This window comes from Cimex lectularius, unplaced genomic scaffold, assembly GCF_000648675.2.
Source record: "Cimex lectularius strain Harlan isolate CLEC.00 unplaced genomic scaffold, Clec_2.1 scaffold57, whole genome shotgun sequence".
Lineage (NCBI taxonomy): Eukaryota > Metazoa > Arthropoda > Insecta > Hemiptera > Cimicidae > Cimex > Cimex lectularius.
Window position 1 is genome coordinate 557103 of NW_019392642.1, and position 24278 is coordinate 581380.

The following is a 24278-nucleotide window of genomic DNA, read 5'->3' on the forward strand; positions in this document are numbered from 1 at the left end:
CTAAACCACTTGGCAAAAATGGTACAATAATTGCAATAGTGACTTGCAAATGCGAGGAAAACACATCAAAAGCAGAAATAAAATAAAAGAGAGAATAGGGGGGAAAATGAGATCATTTAGGGACAATGAGGGAAAATTCAATTGGGCAACTCACTTGACACGAAATCACATGAATTCTCCACAATAACTACAAGTGTAAAATTGTGAAATTTTCTCCTGTGGTCTGCGGGATGATCCCGCAGACCACAGTAGGAAATATATATATTAGATATATATTAGTGAGTGGTGTTTAGTGCCATTAATTAATGATTATTTGGAGATCGTGAGACCAGACTGCATCTCACATCTCCAAATAATTGCTAATGCCAGTGCTGCAGCCAAAGGACATATGCTGTGAGTAACTAGCCAATTCTGGCACTCAGCATGCTATTAGAGGGGATTAAAGAACAAGGATGTCTTGAGACCATCATCAATTAAAGCGACTTGGTTGGTTCTTATTTTTATTTTACTTATTATTTTTCTACATTCTATTAAAAAACATCAGTTATCATAATAAAGAATAATAATTTATTTGGTCAACAACCTCTGGCAGGTAATTTTCCATTCATGTTGTAATGCTTATGTCAATTATTTCTTTGTTAATTAAAAGTATCCTCTATCTATCTAGCTAACATATATTAAATTAGGGAAAAAGAGCATTACACAAAAGTAAGGCTACATGGTGGGTTCTTGGGATCGTTATGTATAGAGAGGGTTTGATCAGTAAGTTAAGGATGGATCGAGTGGTGTGAAATTTTTGATATCAGCATCAGTTTGTTGACAAAAAAGCATGTTGAGGTCCTTGTGGATAGGGAGGTTAGTGACATAGTAAGGGTCTTTGACAACTTGACTGAGGAATTTTGATTGGAAGGTTTGGCAAAATTCAACTCCATATATCCAAAGCGGTCGCAGTAAAGTCTTGTACAAGGTTAGTTTAGTGTTGACTGTCAAGACAGATTTCGGTCCTAGAAGTCTTCCTAATTGTCCAAGTCTTTTGTTAAGCGGTTGTCTCTTAAGCGTGGGGAAGGCACCTCAGTCTGCTCATATAGTCCTAAGTATTTGACTTGATTGGAAGTCAGTATTTCTTTGTTTTGATGTACAGTGGAGAACAAGACTGTTTCTTCAATGTACATTTTTCTTCATTAAGTCCTCCTCTTTTTGCAACAGATGAGAGATTGATAAGCTCAAGGTGCTCTTGGCTCTCGGATACAGCTTCAATTTATAGGACAAAATTGCGGTATCGTCTATATAGGTGGTGATGATGGGCAGGTAGGTCAGCAGTATAAGATATAAATGATGGGACCAAAAAGGCTTTCTTGTGGGTTGCTGGATTGTATTAGTCTGATTATTGAGGACTCGTTGCCACACCTCATTCAGAAGCAGCAAAATGAATGTAAATAACCAAAGAAAAGCCAAGTAAAAGTCATTTGTTTTATTGTTATTTTTCCAAATAAATTATATACATACTTATCTTTATAAATCTATAATAAAAGCAAATGGTAAAACATTTATTTATCACACTTTTGTAAAGCTCAATTTGACTATTGACCTTCGCTATCTTCATCACTTTACAAATATAGACACAATATTTACAAGTTTGTATAATATTTCATTTTGCATTTAGCAGAAGTTTATACTTTTTTAAATAATATTTCTTTTTCTCCATAAATGAATATTATTTATTCTTTTGTATAGTTTTATGATTTTGGTTAATGCGAACAAGTCAACTAACTATTAATATATCTTTTTATAAATCAGGGCTTTTTCTCAGACAAATACAGGTGTCATGGATTTTATTTGATTAAAGCTTGTTGTCACCAAAATTTTCACTATAACCAAAGAACAAACTCAATTTGTTAATACTCTAAGGCGTGATGTACATGATGAATTACAACCATAAAAATTAAATTATACATTGATAACAAGTTATAATATGTATAAAAAAATTGTCATAACTAACCTCATGCAATACAGAAGTATTCTACAAAAATGAGATATTTTAATTTAAAACACAAAAGCTATCAGTTAATGTTACTTTAATTGTTTATAAATAATAAATATATAATCAAAATAGTCATAAATAATTCTAGAATTATAAATAAAACTGGACAAAGTCTAGGCTTAAAAATAATGTGACAGTTGATTGGAACAAAAAATTAATAAATAAAATCTTGATGCAAAATAGAGCTAGAATAAGAATCCAGAGGAAGAAGAGTAATGACAAAATTTATAAATTTATTGCCCTTAACAAATAAACATAAAATAAGTAAATGGCCAACGATTGAACAAGAGTGTTCAACAACATGTGATTTATTTGTTACATTAAAAACAGAATTTTACAATATAATTTTTTTTAAGTTTGTTTTTAGTATTGTTTATAAAAAGGAATAAAGAAGTAAGGATTGTTACAAAACTCTTTAAGCAAAGTATGGAATGAAAGGCCATGAGTAGATGACATTTTACAAATAATTTGATTTTAATCAATCAACTTAGCATTTTATCAATACCTTTCTGGCACTGGTATTCTAAGTTTAGTTAAATGAATGTGCCACAATTAGAAAATGATAAGCATTAAAAATAATAATGACGTTCAAACTTAATGACATTTTATTTAGGAACTCTTATTATTTTAATTTATCTAACGTCAGCACCATGGAATAAACTTACAAATACATTTACAATTTGTAATACATTTTGTTGATGTTGGGTCCGTTTAATTTTTATATTACTGGTTTTATTTTAATTTAAAACAGGCGGTTAGTTCCATCATATGAACCTAGTCATTGAACCAGCATATTGTACAATCACAAATAAAAATTTTAATATTTTTTCATAGCGAAATAATTTATTAACTTTCTTCCAGCAAATACAAACAAAATGTATTATTTCTTAATCTAAATTGTTCTTGATTGAAAACGTTCCCCAATATTATTGTTTGGCACTCTGGAGGAAACAAAAATGTATCAAGTTGTATTTGGCTTGCTGAATTTTCTTTTATCTATATAAATACATCGAATATAATATTTCCTCATTATTCTTGAGAAAGAATACATTTTATCAACTATTCATTCTAGTTCATTAACCATTCATTTGTAAATCTCTAGTTGTGTGTTCAAACTATTATTTTCTTAAGTAAAATTTATCATTAATGTATTCAAACCATATTTTTATTTATCCAGTCAATGTATTTTGACACTCTTGTATACACACCTGGATAACCAGGTTCACCACATTTGTTTCCAAACGAAACTATACCTATTTGCATCCATTTTCCTTGTTCTCTTAGCATCAGTGGTCCACCTGAGTCTCCCTGCAATCAATAGTTTATATAAATATTTTTAAATATACTACTACGAATATACTGCTACATTCCAATTTATGAGTGGTATTTTAATACAGGTTGTTTAATAAATTGAACAGCTTTGAGTAAGTTGATTGTATTGATTATGTTTACAATTTACCTGACAAGCATCTTTTCCACCTTCTTTTAAACCAGCGCATATGAAATTTTCATTTATAGGTTGAAAATATGTTTTATCACATTCTTCGTTCCTCCAAACAGGGAGATTCACTTGCCTCTGTACTGTACTTTCCTTCCCACCTAAAGATAAACATATTGAAATATGGATAAAAAAAATTACATATTTAATTAATTCAATTAAAACATTAATATATGTCTAATAAGTACATAATAAATACCATAGTATGTTGTACCCCATCCCACGACAGTCGGACTCCTACCAACATATTGTTCATTCGCCAAGCCGGCTGGTGGTAAGCATAAGGGTTTCACATATCTAAAAACATCAATTAATACATTTTGTAAAATGCTAATATACTTATGGCAAAACTTGTTGTTTTAATTACCTAGACCGCCTCACTGGTTTGTCAAGTACTAGTACTGCAATATCATTATAAAACCCGACCCTTGAAAACTTTGGATGGGCTCTAACTTCTCTAACGTGAAATGTTTGAGGCGAAGATGGTTCATCATCCCTCCTTAAGTCTATATCACCGAGTCGTACCGTAAACTGTCTAGCGCTGAACCTGAAAATTTCCTATTTTCAGTTTAAGAAATTATTACTTAAATAAAATCATAATGTTGATTTTTGTTCTATTAAAGTCAAAGGAAATTGTGTGAACCAATGTTGGCATTGTATCGAGAGCATGGTTTTATATTATTGCCAATCAACATACTTGAGTACAAATGACCCTTCTGAAAATCACTAAAAATATGAGTTTTCCCGGTCTCCTATATACATGATGATGGATCTGTTCAATATGCTAACCAACAGAATAGATATTAATAATACGTGGAAAGTCAGTTGAAGAGGCATTTGAGAGGAACTTGTAGAACAACAGCTAATTAGTACATCTAATGTATCTGTATATGCATGTCTGTATATGTGTATGTATACTGAATGTGCTGGTTGATTGTTGTTGTGTATGTATGAATGTACAATTAATTTGTTACGTAACAACAAAGTCAACCAACGCTGCCGTACTGGACCTATGAGAAAAAAAAATAAAAGGAGGGCAGTCCATGTAGAACACGGTACCGTGAACATCTGCCAAAAAAAGAGAACGAATTTATCAACGGTGAGCCATAAAAAAATACCCATTCAAAGAAGGAAATCTATTTTGTTTGTTTATTAAAGAGGAAAATTAAATTTTGATTTATAATTATATTCTGATTGTAAGAGAATTAAATTTTATTTTTTAATTGTAAAAAAGTAATTTAAAAAAAATTACAATATAATTTTTTTAGTTTGTTTTTAGTATTATTTATAAAAAGGAATAAAGAAGTAAGGGTTGTAACAAAACCCTTTAAGCAAAGTATGGACTGGAAGGGCATGAGTAGATGACATTTTACAAGTAATTTGATTTTAATCAATCAACTTAGCACTTTATCAATACCTTTCTGGCACTGGTATTCTAAGTTTAGTTAAATGAATATGCCCAAATTAGAAAATGATAAGAATTAAAAATAATAATGTTGTTCAAACTTAGTGGCATTTTATTTACGAACTCTTATTATTTTAATATATCTAATGTCAGCACCATGGAAAAACTTACAAATACATTTACAATTTGTAATACATTTTGTTGATGTTGGGTCTGTTTAATTTTTATATTACTCGTTTTATTTTAATTTAAATTTAAGATGTTTATACAAAAAAAAGAAAATTATTTTTAATTTATGCAAATTTAGTACATTATATTCTTACTAATTATTATAATAAGGCTTTATATTTTTCATGTATAATTCATCTCAATAATAAACCGATTGTTTAGTGATAATTCATTTCAATATTTGTTCTTTTTTTTCTAAATTAAAAACTTTATAAAAAACTTCTAAATTTAAAAAAATCGTAAACTTTATTTATTTTGGGGGAATTGTTGCATGTGGACAAGTATTAATTAATAAAATTGACAAACAACTACAAATTAATCTTATTTACTTTTTTTTTACTAGTCAAATCCAAAATATTATTTTTTATTCAAATATTTGTATACAAATTATACTTATGTTATTATTTTATTATTGACAATGCTTAATACTTTACTGCTTTTCATGTTTTAAATGTTCTTTGATTTTCTTTAATAATTGTAATAAAATGGGCTATTACCCTTAATTAAATAAACAAATGTTAATTGAAATGGTATCAGATATTAAAAAATACTTTTTCTATCTTTTGAACACCATTCTAAAATGAATTATGTGTTTTATCAATGATTTAAAACTTACACAAAAACCCATACATATTGCTGTATGCACATGTATGCATGTGTATGTATACAGGATGTGCTGGAAGATTGTTGTTCTGTATTTATGTATGTACAATTAATTAATATTATTTAATTTTTTTTACTAGTCAAATCCGAAATATTATTTATTATTAAATATTGGTATACAAATTATACATATGTTATTATTTTATTATTGTCAATGTTTAATACTTTACTGCTTGCATGTTTTAAAGATTCTTTGCCTTTCTTCTGATTATTGTAATAAAGTGGGCTATTGCCCGTAAATAAATAAATAAAAGTTAATTGAAATGGTATCAGATTTTAAAAAGTACTCTTTCTACCTTTTGAACACCATTCTAAAATTAATTATGAATTTATTAATGATTTAAAACGTACACGCAAATAAATACTCATTTAGAATCTGCCAAAGTTCATTCCTGGTTTTGTATAAACGATTTTTTTTGCAATTTCAAACTTTGCAGATATAAATAGATAAATACAATAAATTACTAAACAGAAACTGAGTGTTTATCGGATAGAAGTGAGAGGAATGGAGAATGAACCCTTCAGTTCCAGTCACTTTTATCAGGACATCATCCGGACGAAAACGAAAGTACAATTCAGTCACACTTTTTGTCAATCTTTGTCAAATAAAGTCATTTTCTTCGGATTGAACTAATGAAAGCTACTTTTTCTGATTTCCTTTTTTTGAATTATCCTTGCAAAAGTGTGTTTCCTTCCCAAGAATACCCACTGTCACTCTCAACTTTTAAAGATGCTGAGTCTGTGCTAAAACGAGCGAGAGCCGAATTGCACCAAAACTGGACCGTTTCGGTCTTTCTGACCATGTCGTTTAATGCCGAAGGACCGTGAAATCGCAATTTCAATCCGCCTTTGAACGATGGAAATTCACAAAAAAAAATCTTAAACGTGTGTTTAGAGGAAACTGTAAAAATCAAAACAGCTACCGGAAGGTGACACAAATTGGCGAAACTGCTTAATATATGCGCAACACGCACCGTGACTTGTTCACAGAATTTGGGTTACACGTTAGACAGAAGCGTGTGATTATAGATATTTATTTCTTATAGTATTAATACTTAGTTGTGTTCTTAGATTGTTATAATTACGCCAAGATAGTACATACTAACTCGATCAAATTGGGCCAGCAGGATGTATTCTTTTAACAGGAAGAAAAGATATGTCCTTAATAAAGTCATAGTTTAAAATATCACCTTATTTAAATGATCTTCTTTCTTATTTATTCTTTGCAGAAAAGCTTTTATTTAAGAAACAATATGTCAAAAAACGTTTAAAACAGGATACAAAAGAATAAAGGATCTCACTCACGGCCTCTGCCTCGTGTCCTTAGTACAGTGAGCTGCTGTGAGAACATGCCTGTCGGATATGAGACTTCCTCCACACCAAAATTCGGTTCTTCTCGGTCCGTGGAGAAAAATTGCCGACATCCACGGCCACCGTCCGGGAAGAGATTCGTCCCCTCCGACCACACGAAATTTCGGAATGTCAGGTACACCACATTCTACGTCAAAAAATTTCTAGAATAAAAAAACACAATATGATCTTATTAATTCAGTGCTACCTTCGTTCAAATAAGTGGAACTGGGTTTCAGATGTTGATACGTCGGTTTATGTGTAACAGGATTGACCGGAACTGGGGGATATTTCGTAGTGGATATTATCAACGGCTGTTTTGTAGTAGCAATATTCCTAAAATATATTTATATTACTAATATTTTTGATTACTTTAAAACAGTGGATTAAATATGACACTTACACTGACGAAGTCGGACAACAGACGCCAGGGACAAAAAGAGCTTTGAAACAGATGCTTTGTCTTAAGTTGACGAGATCAAGCAGCAATTGAGGACAATTGCTCAGATCCTCACACACGCCTTGCCTTCCCGCTGGTGTAGTGCAGGAGGTGCCACTATTGTTTGCACCACTGTTCGTCACCTTACCAAGCGGCAGCACCCTGACTAGAGGGGCTATAGAATCCGTTACATTTCGCCCAAAAACATTCTTTGATATTGTATAAATAGCTCCGGGAAGGTCTTCCGTACCCCTTTCCTAAAAAAATAAACAAACAACAAAGTGAATTTGTTCTAAAGAATATGTATAGCTAATAGAGTTATAATCGGTATACAACTATTCATAATTAATTACACCCAACGTCAGTTGAAAGATTGATTACTGTTCGTGATGGTGAAAGCAATGAATCATTTAACGCTTACTAGATTTCACCAGTATTGCTACTGTTATTTGTAATAGTATTACCGGAAAGATATTGAATATGTACTTTTAACATAATATATTGAATTATTTATAACGTTACGGATTGTTTTCTCCCCCCACTCTCTCATGCTCACGGGCATTTTTGTGTGTTTATTTATTTTTGATTTTCATGCTTCATAACCTGCATTTATACATATAGACATAAATTAGTTATTATATAATTATTTACACAATGCAAATTTTTGATTAAAATAATAGTTTCAACTTCACGTTTAACGTTCACGTTTATAACCACGCTACATAATAAATATCCAAGACTATAATTACATTTTTACCCTGTCTTTACCCCCTCTTAAAATCTAAATCTGTTATAAAATTATTAAATTGATTCTCAAAATTGTTCATTAGTACCAGTTCCTTTCCGTATGACGCCTCATATTAACCTGGTCCATGGTCGTTTGAGGATGGCCCATGAGAACAGGACAGGTTTCTGGTGCTTTAGCATAACTACTTCCTGGGTTAGACCAAAACGGTACAAGTTTGTTTTTGCGCCACCTTACATCTGATGTTTAAATCATTAAACCAAATTCATAATTTTTAACTGATATCCGAATTTAATCGCTGGTGAACTCATGGAACTTTCTGTTCCTTTTTCGCTATTTTCCAATTCTTCTTCTTCCCATAATCGAAGACTTGAAGCATATTGTAAGATATTACATATTATTATATTATTATTATTATTATATGTATTACAATAGTCATATTGATGATATATAGGTATGGCATAAAACGAAATCCAAAAGTAACTTTCTGCCACATCTTTCGCCAGTACGTCCGCTCTTTCCTTTTGTAAGTGCCCGGAGTGGGCTTTGATCCAGCGCTTTTTAGTGCTGGCAGCGGTTTCTTCATTAGCATTGCTGTTCCAGTCAGGCTTTTAGTTTGTGGAAAGTCGGCTGTCTCTCCTTAATATCCTACTTATGTTAAATCATCTTTTACTTCCATTGCTTGTGACCTTAACAATCCAGTGTATTCAAGATGACAAACAATCCCACTTGTCTATTAAAACCCAAACAGTTTACACTTAATTTTTATATATGTGTGTGTAGTGTAGAAAGAGAAAGAAAGAGAGAGGGGGCGGAGAGGGAAAGAGAGTGAATAAGAGTGAGCGAGGGTGAGAGAGAGTGTAAGGGATTGAGTGAGTGAGTGAGAGATAAAGAGAGGGGTTGGGAGAGGGAGATAGTGAAAGTGAGTGAATGAGGATGAGAGAGAGAATGAAAGTGAGAGGGGAAGGGAGATGGAGAGGGAGAGAGTGAAAGTGAGTGAATGAGAGTGAGCGAGGGTGAGAGAGAGTGTAAGGGATTGAGTGAGTGAGAGAGAGAGAGAGAGGGGAGAGGGTGAGAGTGAATGAGGGTGTGAGAGAGAGTGAGAGTGAATGAGGGTGTGAGAGAGAGTGAGAGTGAAAGAGAGAGAGTGAAAGTGAAAGAGAGAGAAAGAGAGAGAGAGAGAGAGAGAGAGAGAGAGTGAATGAGTGAGTGAGAGAGAGGGGTGGGAGAGGGAGAGAGTGAAAGTGAGTGAATGAGGGTGAGAGAGAGAAAGGGAGAGAGAGAAAGTGAGAGATAGAAAGAGAAAGTGAGTGAATGAGAGGGAGAGAGTGAGCAAAGGTGAGAGAGTAAGTGAGTGAGTGAGAGAGAGAGAGAGAGAGAGAGAGAGAGAGAGAGAGAGAGAGAGAGAGAAAGAAAGAGAGAGTGAGAGAGAAAATGTGTGATTATACAAGGTATAACTAAGTATTAAGGCATACAATAAAACTAGTACACGTTAAGTTGGTTTCTATGTGATCCGCCGACGATTATTAGTAAATAAATATTAGATTAGTGAAACAGGACCTGTCACATACGTACCGGTAATGGGGCTACGGTAGGTTCGCTTCTTGTGTAGTTGACAAGATATCGTCCAACGGTGTTGATGGCACCTAGTGTTTCTGAAATGGTTTTGAGAGTGTCGGACGAGATGTGCCTCCCTTCTTCATCCGCTGGATAGCCGCCTGCCGGATCCCAATTTTGTTTGCCTATTCCATCCAAAATATCAGGTGGATCGCCGAACCCTGGAGACACTTTGCTTTCCCTCCTTCTCCCACGTCCTTCGTTCCGCTGTATCGAATGGCCGTTCATCATAGTTTTCATCGACATCATCGACCACGGCATCCCCCAATCATCTGAAAATGTACGTTCAACGGTACAGTGCGTTGATTGAGGGTATGAGTTAAAATATTTGATTTGATAAATGGGATAAATAGAGAAGACACAGAACAAAATACTAGCAAATTTTAGAGCAGTAGGAAGAGCAATGTTCCATAACCATAAGGCAAGTTCAAACAAGTCTAAGTTTTCCTTCATACCAATAATTTTGACAGTTGAGGAAAATTGTTTTTGCCATTTTTTATAGAATTATAAAAAAAAAAGAACAGTGACACTATAGGTGAAAAGTGCAATTCACCCATTGGACACAAACAATTCGGTTGGTGTTGTTAAACAGGTTTCTGATGTTTCTGGGGTTGCTCAATTTTCGTTTCTGGAGAAGAATGATTGATTATAATTAGTGGAGGATTAATGTACTTTGCATAAATGACATAAGTCCTGTGACCGTGAATGACGTAAAGTTAGTAAGTGACCTTGCGTGAGTCAGGTGGAGAAAGCTGAAACCCGGATATGAGAGTGAAAGTAGACACCTTTGCAACATTTTAGACGCAAAAGAAAAACAAATAAGAAGGAAACTAAAAAAACCTAAACCTCGAAATTGTATTAGTTAAAATATATAAACTTTTAAACCAGGGGTTTATACAGAAAACAGAAGAATAACCAAAATTTCACATTTTCCCTCTCCATTTTATAACACCACTTCGGAACCAAAACTACACAATTTAAAAAGGACAATGTTTCTTTTAGGCAGATTCAACTCAGAACCATGTTCCCGGATGACTGGGCGCACAGTCCTCTTGGATGAATAATGTCCCTGTTGTGGACCATTGGATAACAAGCAGTCTCAACGCTGTTTATAATTATGATAAGAACTTCCTCGTGTGAACATTATTACAAAATAGAAATTCTCTTGGGAAGAATCGTTTCCGGTGTCTATGTTAAAAAGGCAAACGGTAGTCGAACGGACCGCCGTTACACGGTCGGTCAGTCGTCCATCTAATACCCAGCCGACCAACGTAGAAAGGAAAAAGTAACACCATGAAAATAATTAAGGTTAAAGATTGGCCTTAGAAATTGAATAGAATAAAAAAGTCTAAAGTGTAGAAATTAGTTAGCTGACAAGGACATTTATCAATACTATGGTTTTATGAAGATAATTGACATTATAAACTTGCGTCTTATAAAGGATTGTTGTAAATATTTGAAGACTTTCTGCTACCTTTGTAAATAACTCATCAATAAAAAGTATTTAAAAATAATATTTTTATATTCCCAAAACTGTATGAATTGTCAATAAAAATGATTGAGCTTTCCCAAAGACTATACACAGATCGACTTCGGTATATTCCCATCGGCAGAAAGCCCAGAGTTTGAAAATTTCACTTAATCATAATTATTCCCAATACTAATTATTATTAGTTGCAGCACTGTATGTTATATAACGGAGCATGGTTACACAATATTTAATCTAGGTCACGATGAATCTCCTCTGCCAAAGGATTGAGTGGAGGTCACTTTCTCCATTTCTTGTGAGTGTTACGTACGGACAGGGATTCCCCAAGGCTTATGTTATTGACCTTAACGCTTTTCAACATTTCCATAGATATATCTTCACAGAACATTAGACAAAAGACAGCAGTTTCAACAATAGGAAGACCGATTTTTAGTTACTCTTTTTTAACTTCTTTTTTATTTTTATTTTTTTTTTGTCACTCGTCTTTTACCTCTAGTATACTGATTAGGATGAAAAGCACTGAGATTACTGAAAAAAAGCTATTGGTCCAAGTGAGTGATAAAGAAAACAGGTCCTTGGCTAGAAATTATGTTCATTATTACAGTATTTCTGAGTTATTCATTTGATGAAGAGGAGCTTAGGGCTAGTACAGAAAAATTTATTGTTTTATTAAAGATGAGATGATGGATCGACCTGCTGTTGAACAACTTGGAAAAAAGGATCTTCGGTGAGGACAGAACGACAATTCTTTAAGTTTTTGCTGAATTTTCAACGATTATATCGTCATCATCAGGGCCCATTTATTTTTGGAAAATATCGCAGTTAGGACATATTGTACAATTTAAAAAACAAAATTAAAAATCAATTATATTTTTCTTACTTGAACTCGATGAGTGTTGAAATATATCTTGAGAAAAAGAAACTGCATTTATAGTACAATTATTTAAAATTAGGTGAAGCTCAGTATCAAAACATTAACAGTATGGAATTAATTAAAACAATAAAAACACCATAATATAAAATTTTTAAAAAACGTGGTCGTATAGGTTACCTCGGTTAAAATATACATATAAGTACTTACTTATTTTTTATGATAATTATAAATAAATATAAAAAAAGATAATTTTATTTAAAAAAAAGAGGCATTACTTATATGCATAATTTGACCTAGGTAATATAAAATTTTAAAAAACAACGTGGTCGTATAGGTTACCTCGGTTAAAATATACATATAAGTACATACTTCTTTTTTTATAATAATTATAAATAAATATTAAAAAAAGGTAATTTTATTTTTAAAAAAGAGGCATGTACTTATATGCATATTTCACCTAGGTAACCTATTCTACCACGTCGTTGTTTTTTTTAAATTTTAATATTATGTTGTCTTTATTGCTTTTAATTAATTCAATACTGTTAATGTTTAGATACTGAGCTTCACCTAGTTTTAAATAATTTTATTATAAATGCAGTTTCTTATTCTCAAGATATATTTCAACACTCGTCGAGTTAAAATAAGAAAAATATAATTGTTTTTTAAACTATGCAATATGTTCTAACGGCGATATTTTCCTGAAATAAATAGACCCTGATGATTTATTTGTAAGTATGTCGGGTTCGAATGCAGGGCCGCTGGATTCGAACCCGGGACCTTAACCTTACAGTGATGAGCGCCGTGTCAACGCCTACACCGTTGCAGCCACCGACGCCCCCCTTGTCGTTCTGTTATGACTACCCAAGATCCTTTTTTCCAAGTTATTGTTTTATATTTACCTATCATCCATATCTGTCTATCCTCGCTTATTTTTGTCAATTCAGACGCGTTTCGGCATTTTGCCATCTTTTGTGTTTGAGTGATATCTGGAATCGTAGATATCACACCGTATTTATAACCCAGACGTTGAAAATGGCGAAGTGCCGAAACGCGTCTGAATTAATAAAAATCAACGATAGGCAGATCAGGATGATATGTAACTATCAAACAATAAGTTTATCAGATCACACGAAGAAATCACATAATAGTTTCATAGATATTTTTTTTAATTCTTCACGTTACAGTTATTTTATCCTTACAATTCTTTAAAATGACTACCAATAAATTATTTACGAAATAAAATAATTAATAAAACTGTATGCATTATTTACGTTTCTGTATTATTAATCAAACATTTTTTAATTTTCTACATTGTACAGGGCGGCGATTTGCCTTATTTGCCAATTTATTGCTTCATTTGTAATAACAATCGCGGATCACAAAATACTCTGATAAGATCACGGAGAATGTTGGTATCTTCGAATACCTTCTAGCAAAATCTCGAATGAATAGATAGAGCAACAAGATATAAAGTTATATATTAAAATAGGAATAAAGACCTTTTGTGCATAAGTGACTTTTGTGTTTAAGGGATGATGAAATGCTGACATGCGTTTTAAAGAGAAACGAGGATGACAGGCGAGTCATGGCTGGCAGACCCAGAAATTAACTGGTTTGAGTTAGGCGAACAATTCAAATTCGAAGTTAACGTTTGAATATAAAATAAACAAAATATTAAAATCTTAAAATATATAAAATAAATATTAAATATAGGTTTAATAAAATCTTTAAAATGGAAGTATTGATTAAAATGTTAATTTTCGCAAAAATTATAAATAATTGTATTAACGAGTGAGCTTATTTCAAGCTGTTATACAAAATTATAATAATTATTTCATTTTTTTAGTTAATATAATTAATTATTACATTAAGTATTATAAAACAAAGTAGAGTAGGGTTGTACTTTTGAATCAACGTCAAGCTTCGACGAAATATTTTGTCTTCTTCAGGGTAGATACGTAATCGCAATTTAACAAATTGTACACACGTTAAATAACAAAAACCTCCATCTTCACTACTTTTAAATATATGTCTAAAAGTGACATTTGCTGTAATAATTAAATATAAAAATACATTTTACAAATACATTTTTTAAATAAAATTATTATTACCCTCAAATTATTTGTACATATTACAATGTGATTTAATTTTTTTTTTTCATTTTTCACTAATGGGTCGTCAGTGGCCGCAACGGATTAGGCGTAGACACGGCGCTCATCACTGTAAGGTAAAGGTCCCGGGTTCGAATCCAGCGGCCCAACATTCGAACCCGACATACAAATGGGCTTTTTTTTCAAAAACACCGGCACCCTGAGGGTTGATATGACCTCTGCTGTAGCGAACACTCGCAGGGGAAAAACTAAAGCCAGCGCTGCACCCGGAGGGCATATCGCACACCCGCGCAAACCGCAAGAAAAGTGACACAACTCAACAAAAGATAATTTTACAGTAGAAACAAATGGAAGTTTACTTTTTTCCTTAAGTATTAAGTACACGACGTTGGGTTGTTGGCAATAAAAACTGTCATGATCAATCAATACTGTCTTTCGTTTCTCCAAGACCTAAGCGAAAACACAAAACTTTAAAAATCCATCTGTACTACCTCTAAAAAACTACCTCTCTTTGAGTTGTGAAACTTTTCTTGCATATATTGGCCAATGAATGACTGTAAAAGTATTAATTTTTTGTGATAGTAAGAGACAACATACAAACCTAACAAACGAGCATAAATATCCATATAGAAGGCTTTACTAAAATCATTTTTGTCCCAAATGTGCTTTCCTTCTGGAGTCCGGGCTAATTAGTATTTAAAATACAGTAAGTGGTAGTCAATGAATGACTGTAGAAGTATTAATTTTTTGTGATAGTAAGAGACAACATACAAACCTAACAAACGACCATAAATATCCTTACAGTAATCTTAACTAAGTTATTTTTGTCCCAAATGTGCTTTTCCCCTGGAGTCAGGGCTAATTAGTTATTAAAAATATACAATTAATTATTGAAATAAAGGTTTTATTGATTATTAAAAATATTGTAATTAAAACACTAAAAAAATCGTTCAAACTATAAAATAATGTAAAAGTTAAAAGACAACACTGTTAAAAAAAAGTATGAAAAAATCTTATAATTAAGAATGTTTGTAAAATAAGGGAAATGAAACTAAAATAATTCATGAACACTAGATCAAGGTATAGTCTTGAAGAAAAAATCATATTCAGTTGTTAGCACCAAGCTTTCGATCTATTTTAAGGTCATCATCAGGGCCTATATTAATTTATTAATTTTTACGTAAAACATATTTATACAATTGATTTTCGTAATGTAAAAATGTGTCTCTGGTACAGCATAAAATCCTTCACTAAACATGAAAAAACTGGCCTAACTCGAAATGTGCCACTTTTCCTGATAAATTAATTAAAATTATGTCTTGACAGAGAACTGAGATACACACTTTTCGAGAATGGCGACATTACGTTCCCGCCAATCAAAAGTCACACTTGGTGCTGCCTAACAGCTAAGAGTCCACCTACCGTTGTATCATTTTTCCTTTAGCATCACACACCCGATTACTTACTTGCCGGACTAAATAATAAAGTTTGTATAATTTTTCGACCTGTGTCACTTTTCTTGTTGGTGTGCGATATGCCGTGAAAAGCCAGTGCGAGGAATTTAAGGGGCAAGGAGATCCCGACGCCAACGTCGGGAAGGCGACGTGGCGGGTTCTCGGGATGATTATGTGTAAAGAGGACTGGAGCAGTAGGGGGTTAGGATGGATCGAGAAGTTGGTGTGAAACTTTGTAATCGGGATCGGATCAGATTATTTGCCAAAAAAGGAATGTTGAGGTTGTTGTGGGTAGTGAGGTTAGTTACGTAATAAGGAGCTTTGACCATTTGTCTGAGGACTTTTGATAGTAAGGATTGGACGCGCTGATGTTGGAAGGCTTGGCGGATCCTCACATTTCAACTCACTTTGTCCAAAGTGGTTGAGGTAAAGTCTTATATATGGTTAGTTTAGTGTTGACGGTCAAGACGGATTTCGGTCCTGGACGTCTTCGTAGTTGGCCAAGTCTTCTGTTTAGTTATCCTAAGTATATGACTTGAATGGAAGTCGGTATCCCTGTTGTTAATGTACAATAGAGGGCGAGACTGTTTTCTCAGTATGAACGTACACTGAGCTTTATGAACTCGTGTTTTTCTTCATTCAGTCTTGTCCTCCATTTTTGGCCCCAGTATCGATAAGCTCAAGGTGTTCTTGGATCTTGGAGGTGGCTTGAATTCGAGGGAGAGGACAAAATTGTGGTATCGTCCGCGTATGTGGCGATGACGGTATTAGGGTGCAAGGTACGTCAGAAGTATAAATAATATAAAGAATAGGACCAAGAATTCTCCCTGGTAGGACGCCAGCTTGTACCTGTCTAACTTCCCAGAACTCGTTGTCGCACCATGTACGTATATGTAACATCTTAATTTTATTCTAGTCATATTATTTATTGGAGTTAATGTCAAATATATTATGTAAAAAATAGTGAATTCGTTTCTACCCCGAAAAAGACGAACTATATCGTTGAAAGCAGTCGTTGATACAAAAGCATTGTATGACCATGGTACTTTATGACCAACCCTTATCCACAAGACTCTATTACATAGTAAATGCTGATCTACAGTACATATTAAGTATTTTGCAAAGTACACTACATATATAAGTATTATTCCATTAAGCATTACAATTAAAAAAGTCCTCAAAGAGATTTAAGTTTTAGCGTTAACCACGTTCTAAGGTTAATTAAATTTGACGTGGATACGTTTTCCTTACCTTCAGATGGGTAACGGCTGTCATCAATGGCAAGAGAATAAAGTATACATCCTGCAAAAAAGTAATTTCAGTGTTAATAGGCAACGATAACAAATTAATTTCAACACATACAGGTTTATAAAAATACTGAATCCATTTAATGGAGAAACATTAAAAGAAAAAGCTGATTATTGTATTGAATGATGAAAAACGTTATTTTAAAATATGTAATACAAAGTATCGATTTTATGAAGAGGTTGATTTTTGTATCAGAACTATAAGCAAAGGACAGAGAAAAAGAAATTGTATTAATTACAAGCATTGTATCATTTCTCAAAGCTGGTCTACGTGAAAAATCCAAGTTCTACAAAAAGCTGAAGAAGAAGAAAGAAAAAAAGATTGACGATGGTTATTGTGATGAAGGAGCGGGAGACGAATAAATTCGGAGGAAGCACTTTTTCGTAAACTTTTTGAACCATGCAACTGCATTCAATCCACATACTGCCTGAGAAGGTGAAATAGTACAACGTGAAGTCTGTAATTCAGTTTACAAGACTTTTCAAAGAGTTCAATGAAAATTTTCTAGTCACTTGAAATAACAAGAAGACATAGAGACTGAGATAATCAACATAGTGATAAGTGATAACAGCTATTACAAACTAGGAATGTTGCTATAATGCTACACTGGTCTTCCACACGGCTACCCAGCTAAAAACAAAATCATGACAAAGTACTAACTGTTAAAAAAGAAAAATTGAGTGTGTTGAACAATAAATAGTTTAGGTACTACAGGCAGATCGTTTATTTTAATAATCGAGCACAAGAGAAGGTCCACGAGTTTAACTTCGAATCCTGGGTCTGTCAAATATTTCTCAAAGGACATTTGTTGAGCAAAGCAAATTTATTAATATTGATCTTATTTTATGTATTTATTTATTTACGTAGCGTAGTGTTAGCCATTTGAAAGTCAAGAGAGCTTTCTCACCACGGCACTTGAAAAGAAATAACCATGAAAATATGATGTTTGTTGATCGACCTGCAGATAATCTATGTGGAGTTACAATCTTCGTGAAATCGTTTTCTGCACGCTTGGGAAAGTATGCACATTATTTCATTTTGTTAATTGCTAATTACATATTATTTATATTTTCTTATATATTTTTTAATTTTTAATAAATAGGCCCTGATGCACTATAAGTTGCCGCAAGCTTGGTGAACCCAACAATTAGTCTTCTTCTTTCTTCACCTGTCTAATGACCTCCATGAAGATTGTAACTCCACATAGATTAACCATGTAAACTTTAGTCGATACCCTAAATGTGCATGAACTTGCAAGTAAATTGATATTAAGGTTGGGGCAAGACTTTTGACTTTTTGGATTTTGAAAGTAATTAGTAAAAAAAAAAATATCACTGATACGCCTATTCTCGCTTTAAGCTCTTTTACAATGACTGATATTTAAAGAGGAATAGATCTAAAGAAATAAAACTGTGTAAGTACTGGTGAGGAAGAGTGCAAAGTTGAGAAGGGCAAAAGGCAGAAAGCAAAACAAAGATCACCGAGAGTATTGTTTCTTGTTCATTGTGCATAGTGTACAGTAAATAAAGATGAACAATAACTAATAAGTTAATTAAGTAATGTCCTAGTTAACTTTGTTTTTATATATATGTAATAAAATATTGTTGTTAAGCAGTTAAACATGCTAATAAAAATAATATTGTGGAATTTCCTCTTGGGTTTTACGAGGTAGATGTCATTTTAGTTGGCTTATCCTCGATTTTTCGTTTATCAGAATAAAATGGAGAAAAGCGTCAGGTTTAAATAACGAGGATAGCTGGCCAAACTAATCGTAAAAATTTGTTTAAAAATTGTTCATACCGCTGGCTTTTCAAGGTATTTAATCAAATGTAAATATACAAATCCGAAATGTCATATCATCCGACCATATTCTTTGTACCATTGTTTTTATTGATTGTAGAGGAATTCATAAAATGACGGTTTATTTTGTCGATGGTTTCATGGGTGGAAATTCAGATCTTCTAGAAAGTCTCTCCCAAGTCCAGTAATTAAGTCTTGTTTTCATGTTAAATCCAAACGAGTGAATTGAATTTGTCACGAAAGCTATCGTAAATTTGATAGCTTTCTTCATGGGGTGGTGATTCTGTTGTGAAAAAAATGTTTGCAGTGGTGTAACAACGAAGGTTAAACAGATTGCACCCTGTTTTACTAATGACAAAATCTAATGATTTCAAGTTTAATTCAGAAAATCGGTTTTTCCTGGTTATAAAATCTCTTCTTGAAGTTCTAATGTGCACATTGGTATTGTGGCTATTCATTTCCCTCATTATTTTGTTCTACGATAACTTTATTAACAATTAAGTTTAAACAATTTATTAGTACATAATAGTTAACACCTTTAAATATGCCTACCAAATGTACCAAAATATAAACAAAATAATTCATAATTAACTACTGTGAGAACGAGTGGACTAAAAAATGCCAATTTCAATCCAACAGGCAACAACAGAATAATAACATAAAAAATGTGTATTATTTAGCGAACGCAAAGCAATACTTTGTTGAAATAGTGAGGAACCGTCAGGAATGAAGTATTTTTAGAAAAACACCTTTTTCATTTTTTTGCCGGCGTTCCGACCTTTATTCGGGTCATCTTCAGGGCCTGGGTGAATTAGAAAACTCTTGGTTGATTAGCAAAAATAATTGTACAATACAGATATAAGTAATGTAAATTTTGAACCAAGTATTTCATACTTACATAAAGCGAGGTGCTATTCTGCTGATGTCGTGTTTGTTTCATGTGAAATTGTTGTGAAACTTGAATTTGTGCTGTTTTTATATGATTGTTACAGGATGAGGGGTACGCGGTAAATCTGGGAAATTCTTTTTGATCGTAGACAGTTGTATTTGACTCAAAGTAACAGCAAAATACAAATTCACTTTCCACAATAATTTCACAAGACCAAACATGACACCACAATAATTGCACCACACTTTATATGAGTATGATTAGTTCGAAATTAATATTATTTACATCTGTATTGTATTTTTTCAAATCAACGGATTTTTTGTAATTCACCCAGGCACTGAAGATGACCCGAATAAAGGTCGAAATATCGGTAAAAAAAATTAAAAAAGTGTTTTTCTAAAATACTTTAATTCTGTCCGCTCCTCACTACTTCAACAAATTTTAAAACATAAATAATGTAATTATGTCAAAGAAAACCTGACTGTTAAATAAATGTTCCATTTGTTCGCTTCAGTTAATGGTTACGAGCCGAGACCGGATTTTTATGCAGTAAAGATTGCCAAAATATGCAATTGAAAGCCCTGAAATATATAATAATATTCAGAGAAGTATTAATACGTTAAAATATGCAATGATATGCAGTAAACCAGTTTTTTTACTATCTTAGTAACTTTAAATAGAAATATGATAATTAAACGGAATAGATTTTTTGTTATGAGGGTTAGCAACAGCAGAGGTTACATCAACCCTCGGGGTGCCGGTGTTTTTTAAAAAAAGCCCATTTGTAAGTACTTATGTCGGGTACGAATGCAGGGCCGCTGGATTCGAACCCGGGACCTTTACCTTACAGTGATGAGCGCCGTGTCAACGCCTACCATTGCGGCCACCAACGCCCCCTAGAATTTATTTACATTTAACAAAAATATTTTCTCACTTACATAATTAAATTACATATTTTACTAATTGAGTGTAATTAATGTTAAGTAACTAAACGTGAAATTTTGCCTACGGTCACTTTTCATCAACTTGTACCAATGTAATGCAATATTTTAAATATTTTGTGTGATAAATGCCGTGTAAATCATTCAAATATGCGATACTGTTCAAATATGAAATTTTATGTGATATTCATCAAATATTTAAAAATATGCTCTATAAAATTTAACCTACGGCTTCCTAGATACGTGATTCGGATAGATCGGACTTCCTGGGACGTGGTGGCAAACAAATTATGCAATTGCATAAAAATCCGGTCTCTGTTATGAGAAATAACTAAGATAATATTTTTGACGAAAAAGAAATAATCACAGTATTTCTTAGTGATACTTGTCCTTTGTCGTCAACTTTTCAAAAACGTTTGTACGTATTGGGCTCTCTCTCCAATTGTAAAGCAGATTAAAAGCTCTCTAATCCCTTTCGAAATATAATAGATTCGTTTTCAGACAAAAAGCCCTTATTTCATTCTGACCAAAACGCTTCTTTTAGAATTGTCGTAATTTTTTCTTCCCTATAATTTTGAAAAGACAGAGAGTCCATCTAGAATCGTGCATTGTGTAGTAGTTGTGTCAATGTCAATGTACAATTTCAAAGGAGACATTTTCTATATTGTACCGTTTCGTCGGTATTCTCGAGTACAAGAGTGATATGTGCTTAACTTCTCAATTTCTAAAGAGGTGTTGGAATCGTTTTTGTTAAGATGTGGTTTGTAGAAATGAGAGTGGGCCTCATTAAAGTCTTTTCTTCTCGATTTGAGTTCATCGTAACTAGGCGAGATGAACCGTTTATACCAACGAGCATATTTAATGACTTATTGTGTCGTTCAACAAAGTCGATGGGAAACGTCCTACCATCAGGGACTTTAGGTTGGAAGAAAGAAATCGATTATTTTTTCAGGAATATGCGTGAGAATGATTCCTTTTCCACACGATTTGCAACTTAAAAGTAAGACATAAGAAAAAAGTAAAAGTTGTTATTAATTGTTTGGAGTCCTTGGTTTGTATCATCTTCAGTAGACAATAAATGCAATGCTTATAACAGAACGAAGAAAAATGCGATCAATATTATATTTGAAGGAAAGCACTAAAATGACGAATTAGAAAAAATTAATTTCATTTATTAACACTAATGTATTTTGGAATGTATTGAAATTTGTTGACACAAATGAATCTAGGTCGCCATTGTTTCTTCACGCGGGGTTTTTCTCATGGTTTCGTCACCAAGAATGTATAAGCCGTTTTTAAGTCGATGCACAGAAACGTGCGTAATCAGTACAACCAGAGTTTATTTGAAACTTATTACAATTTTTCGACACCATTTATTTTAGAGGGAAATCAATTTTTGAACCACACGTATTTTTTTGCCCTTTTGTTATTTTTTTGTGCGAAATATTTAAAGTGAAATCACAAAGAAAGTGAACTGAGCAATCTCGTCTATTGCATATAGTGAAAGCTCTTTTCCGGGACACTTTATGAAAAGTAAGATTCATTTTAGGTTTTTTTTTATATATTAAACACTCTGTATTATATTATATCGAGATAATCGTTCTAGCGAGAGTGAAAAGCCCCAAAATAACCGTTATCAGGAAGGCTAAAGGTGAAAGTGTGTCCAGAACTAAGGTAGCGTGTTGGTAACCTTTTCTAGTGCATTCAAGTCACTGCAGGAAAAACTAAGCAGGGAGATTTTAATAAGTACTACACTGTCTTGCGCGTTAATCGTTACCTGAGAAGGCGAAAATTATTTTAATTTATCTAGAACCTTAGCCTATTTCATTTTATTATAAAATTAATAATTAACGTCATTTAATAATTATTATTGTGATATGTGTGGTTTTTAGTGACCGTTAGCCAATGATTATTTGGAGATCGTGAGATGCGGTCTGGTGTGATGTAGGTTTTAGAAAAACATTTTCTTTATCATGCCAACGTTTCGATTTTTATTGAGATCATCTTCAGGACTCAAAGTGTCTGTTGCAGTCTCACGACATCCTGGTATGTAATTCAACTAAAAGTATTTCATTGTCACATGCATATTCCGGTTGATGATGGGGATTATTAGTGCTGTAAGGAAATTAGAAAATTCAACTATCTGTCAAGTTTTGACTATTACGTTTTTATGGGGGGGGGCACTCTTAACACGACATACAAGAATGATACATCTACACGGAAAACACTTTGAGCTCTGAAGATGATCTTAATAAAAATCGAAATATTGGCATGATAAAGAAAATACTTTTCTAAAACCTACGTCACAGCAGACCGTGCCTCATGATCTCCAAATAGTTATTATTGTGATAGTTTTGACACTGTTTTACTAATGTAGGCGATTTCTCTCTATCTTTAATTTAGAACCCGTGTAAAAAGTAAAGTGAAATTTTCTAAGCTGAATAACAGGCTAGACATTATAGAGACTAGATTTATAGAAAATTTGTAAACGTCGAAATAAACGAAAACACCCCCAATAAGCTGTGATCTGTTTACACCGTTGAGCTTTGGAGCGAAAAGACCGCAATGTGAAAACAATTCCGAGTGGGCGAAAAAGTTTCTTTCCCCGCTCACTTCATTTCTCGAAGGACCCCAAACTCAACCACCGAAGATCCGCCGAGACAGTCCTCGAGAAGAAACTACCGAAATCGTCTGCCTCCGTGACAACAAATCAACATTGATCACCTTTGAGCGCGATAACGATGAAATTAATTTCCAGTTAGTTAGAAAAATTATATTTTGAGTGTTAACAAATCGATAAAATCGTTCAAAATGATATAGACAAATTGTCTTTCTTCTTGTGATAGAAAATTACATCCAATGCAAGAAAATTCACACCCAGTACGTGATTTTGGTTGTGAGCCAAATAGCGAGTTTATGAATCCTGGAAAAGGTCAATCATTTTCCCCAATTTCAGTTACTTGAAAAAACCATGATCTTGTACGCTTATATATGTTAACAGGGTTTTAAAGTTTACAATCAGAAATTATAATTTGTGTGATGCTACTTTCGATGAAAACAACACTACTGAAATTAATTCCGTTAAAAATGATAAAACATGTTAAGCTTTAACAATTTGAAATTAATCTTTTTCCTGTATGAGGAACTTTATCATAGAGCTTGGGACAAATGTATCACAAAGTAGACCAGCTTCATAATATAGCAGTAAATTTTGCGATCGTACGCATCGCAGAAAACGTCTGGATTTTTTTTTTTTTTTTTTTTTAAATAAAAGGAGGCTTTTAAGGGAAAATCTTACCGGCGAAAACACCGAAAGTGAAAAAGACGTCCATACCCCGCCGAGAGCGCATTACTGACTGGGATTTAATTTAGAAAGGGAGAGTTGGTGCCGTTCGTGCATCCTCCCACTCCTGAAGAGATTTCTGT

General features: G+C 33.0%; 1 protein-coding gene across 1 annotated transcript; it reads right to left on the bottom strand.

The window, feature by feature from the left end:
* Positions 1-1523: 1523 nt before the first annotated feature.
* Positions 1524-24201, bottom strand: LOC106662029 (proclotting enzyme-like). Its single transcript, XM_014385823.2, has 10 exons — positions 24151-24201; positions 17166-17216; positions 9945-10258; positions 7589-7881; positions 7394-7521; positions 7141-7333; positions 3907-4086; positions 3739-3836; positions 3501-3640; positions 1524-3349 (listed from the first exon to the last, which is right to left on the bottom strand). The coding sequence occupies exons 1-10, from the start codon at positions 24182-24184 to the stop codon at positions 3194-3196; spliced, it is 1587 nt and encodes a 528-aa protein (XP_014241309.1). The 5' UTR covers positions 24185-24201; the 3' UTR covers positions 1524-3193.
* Positions 24202-24278: the final 77 nt, after the last annotated feature.